Source organism: Otolemur garnettii, unplaced genomic scaffold (genome assembly GCF_000181295.1).
Source record: "Otolemur garnettii isolate 467f Iridium unplaced genomic scaffold, OtoGar3 scaffold00159, whole genome shotgun sequence".
Taxonomy (NCBI): Eukaryota; Metazoa; Chordata; class Mammalia; order Primates; family Galagidae; genus Otolemur; species Otolemur garnettii.
Window position 1 is genome coordinate 3,296,004 of NW_003852554.1, and position 3,310 is coordinate 3,299,313.

Sequence of the window (3,310 nt, forward strand, 5' to 3'; positions counted from 1 at the left end):
AAAAAAAAAAAATAAAAAAAAATAAAACTGCAATTCTATACTCATTTACTTTTATTTTATTTAACTTTAATAATCTTTAAGTCTTTAATTTTAATTGAAGTCTTTAATGTTATTGAACTTTAAAGGGACTACCGATGATATCATTTATTTCCATGCAAATTATAGATCAGCCCAGAGAGAGTGGGCACAATTAATAATAATAACTAAAACTTATGTAGCCTTTATTATGTATTAACTATGGTTTCACACATTGTATGCATATTGACTAATTTAATTCTCATCATAACTTTATGAGGTGGGTACTGTTATAATTTCCACTTTTCAAATAAGAATAGTAAAACACCAAAGTGTTTAGTGTGTGGCAAGGTCACAGAACTTGAAAGTAGTAGAGCTGGGATTAAAACCCAGGCCTCCAGCTTCCAGAGTCAGTGCTCTTAACTGCTATGCTTAGCTGGCACAAACATATTACATTTCTGTGGGCATTATTTATCCTTGTGATAATAATAGTCGGCCATTAGTCCATATGGCTTTTTTTAATCCTGCTTATTATCTCCTATTTTTTTACTGGCAGGAGTTTGGAAGCATAGTATAGCGTAGCATCCTAATGAACTTCTTTCTTTTTTTAGAGGGTTATCTTCAACATTGTTAACTTCAGTAAAACCAAGAGTCTTTACAGAGATGGGATGGCCCCTATGGTGAAATCTACAAGCAGACCAAAATGGTAAGTAATCCACAGAATGGGATCCTTTTTTTGAGTTTGTTTTAAGTTAATTTAAGAGTACAAAAAATTAGGTTATAATGTTTGTATTTGTTAGGTAGAGTCCCACTTACAATTGTGTCCTGCCCTCAAGAGGTGTGCCACATACCCTAACATTGTGCCCATTAAGTGGGAGGCATGCCCTCCTTCTCTTTGTTCCCTCAACCCCCACTTTGAATTGATTTGAGTTTTTCTCTTATGTGGGCATGTATTAAGTTGTCTACTGGCTGAATGGTATCCTTTTACACTTAGGAAATTTGAACAGAGCTCAAGCTTATCTGTTAATACAGCTCAGCCTCACTGCTGCTGGCAAGAATGAAAATGAGTGTTGGATAGCTATTTTCTGGGTGTTGGGTACTATTCTTTGAGAATGTTGGGGATATGGTTCTGTGTTTGTGATGACTAGCATTCTGCTATGAGGGAAGGTACAATTTGTTATTTTGTGAACTTTGCTATTCTGTTTACCTTTTATCATGGTATCTTTGAAAGTTTACCTTTGGTTCTTTCTTTTTTCTAGCATAAGCATAGATGATCTACAATAACTTGGGAAGGCAACCAGGGGCTAGAGTTTCATAGATTTCTCTTGATTTGCATGGCTTTTGTGGTGCTTTTGTGGATGTTAAAGTTCTATATTCCTATTGCTATAAAAAGGGGGAGGAGAGTTGGGTAGGATTGGTTAATACATAGTAATAATGATGAGAATAGTAATAATAATAATGTTCAAAACAGTAATAATCATTACCCCACTTACTGAGAGCCCTTCTGTGTCAGATGCTTTACATTTACTGTTACCAGTTCCACATTTTTGCAAAGGAGGTTTTAAATATTCCTATATTACAGATGAAAAAACTGAGGCAAGGAAAAGTTAAGTATTTTATCAAGACCATCAATAGTAAGGGGAGGAGCCTATGTCTTTTATATATATTATTTCACACTGCCTTTCCAGTCAGTTCATTCATTCTACCATTCATTCACATATTTATTCAACATTGATAGGCAACAAAATGACAATTTTACAAGACAAAACCCAAAATATTCTTCATCTATCACACAGTAGGTGTTAAGTGAATGCTTATTGATTTGAACTAAATTTGTTATGAAAATTTACATGTAAAGTGCCTGGCACTTGCTATGTGCTCAATAAATGGCATCTATTATTAATAGTATTATGTAAAACACTAAACAAATGTAAGGAATTGTTAATATTATTCTAGCTTTGATCTCTGTCAAATTTTAATGACTAGTGAGAAGATAGTCTCTGAATGTCTATATTTATAGAAAACTAGCAATTCATAAATATTGAATTATACTTTTATCTACAAATGATACTTAAAAATTTTCTATAAATGTTAGGCTGAGACGCTCAGGTTTATAAAAGTGTAGGCATCTGATGATGATAATTAAAACTATTTATTAAAAGACAAGAATATCTCTGTGGGTATATATATTTTTTGCTTTACTATATCAAAACAACTAAATAGCTGCTCCTTCTCTCAATCTCTTTTTGATGACAGCATCTGAGCAAGGGCTGGCCTTTGCTTTGAGTCTCTGGATCCAGTCCATGTACATAATAATATAACTCGTATCTCTATTAATAGACATATATGTGAGTACTTTAAACCTTGCAAGTAAAAGTACATCACTGTTGACATGAGGACCCTCAAAGTGACATTTGTACCTCTTTTTCCACATTAAGTATTGAGATGTTCATACAGAAACAATAATCACTATCTCCCTTTCCCAAATATTCCATTCTAAAAGCTTCTTTTGTGTGTGTGTGCTTTTGAAAATCCTTAAGTCTAAATAATTTCATTTTGTTGTATTTTTTTCTATGGGTTTTGTCTGTCAAAGCTGCTGACAAGATTTTGATATATTAATGAGTCCTCACATTTGGATTATAATGCTTTAAATTAAGGTAGTGCTCTTATCCAATGTTGGCAGACTCTTAGCAGTAGCCATTATCCAGTCTTTGGGGTTTTTAATGGTTTAAAAGGGCCTGAGGTTTCAGAACTGAGTCTGCTGTAGTTTATCAAGCCCTTAGGTATAAGGTATTATAACAAATTAGATTGTTTATATTTATTTTTTTATTAAGTCATGTACACATAGATGATGAATACATTTTTGCATATGTGGGCACAATGTGTTGTTTTTTTTTTTTACACAACCTGATGTGCTTACATCAAACCAATCAACATAGCTATATTTAATACATCTAATTTCACAAAGCTTGAAGACACAGCAACTCACATTGCTTCCTAGTCCACTTTCCTCAAACCAGATATTTGTATGTTTGTTTGCTTCATAGGACTTTATTGAGTTCTTTAATGTGCTATGTACTGTTCTAGATATTGGGATACATAATGAATATGCTATAAAAGATCTATTCTGAAAGGGACTTTACTTTTAGAATTTTTTGTTAAGTAATCTCTAGAAAACATAACTGTTATTCTCCTTGCCAATGCTTTATTTTTTTATTAAGTCATTTGTACATAGATCATAAATACATTTATGCCATTATGGGATTCAATGTGTTGATTATTTGTACAAATTGGA

The 3,310-nt window shown here is 32.6% G+C and overlaps 1 protein-coding gene across 2 annotated transcripts in view; it reads left to right on the plus strand.

The window, feature by feature from the left end:
- AGBL4 (ATP/GTP binding protein like 4) overlaps positions 1 to 3,310 on the plus strand; it is a 1,282,996-nt gene that overhangs the window by 593,047 nt on the left and 686,639 nt on the right. For both annotated transcript variants that reach the window (XM_012811470.2, XM_023519146.1), the window contains exon 4: positions 627 to 721. In XM_012811470.2, the coding sequence (XP_012666924.1) occupies positions 627 to 721 (95 nt within the window). The remainder of the gene's footprint in view (positions 1 to 626; positions 722 to 3,310) is intronic.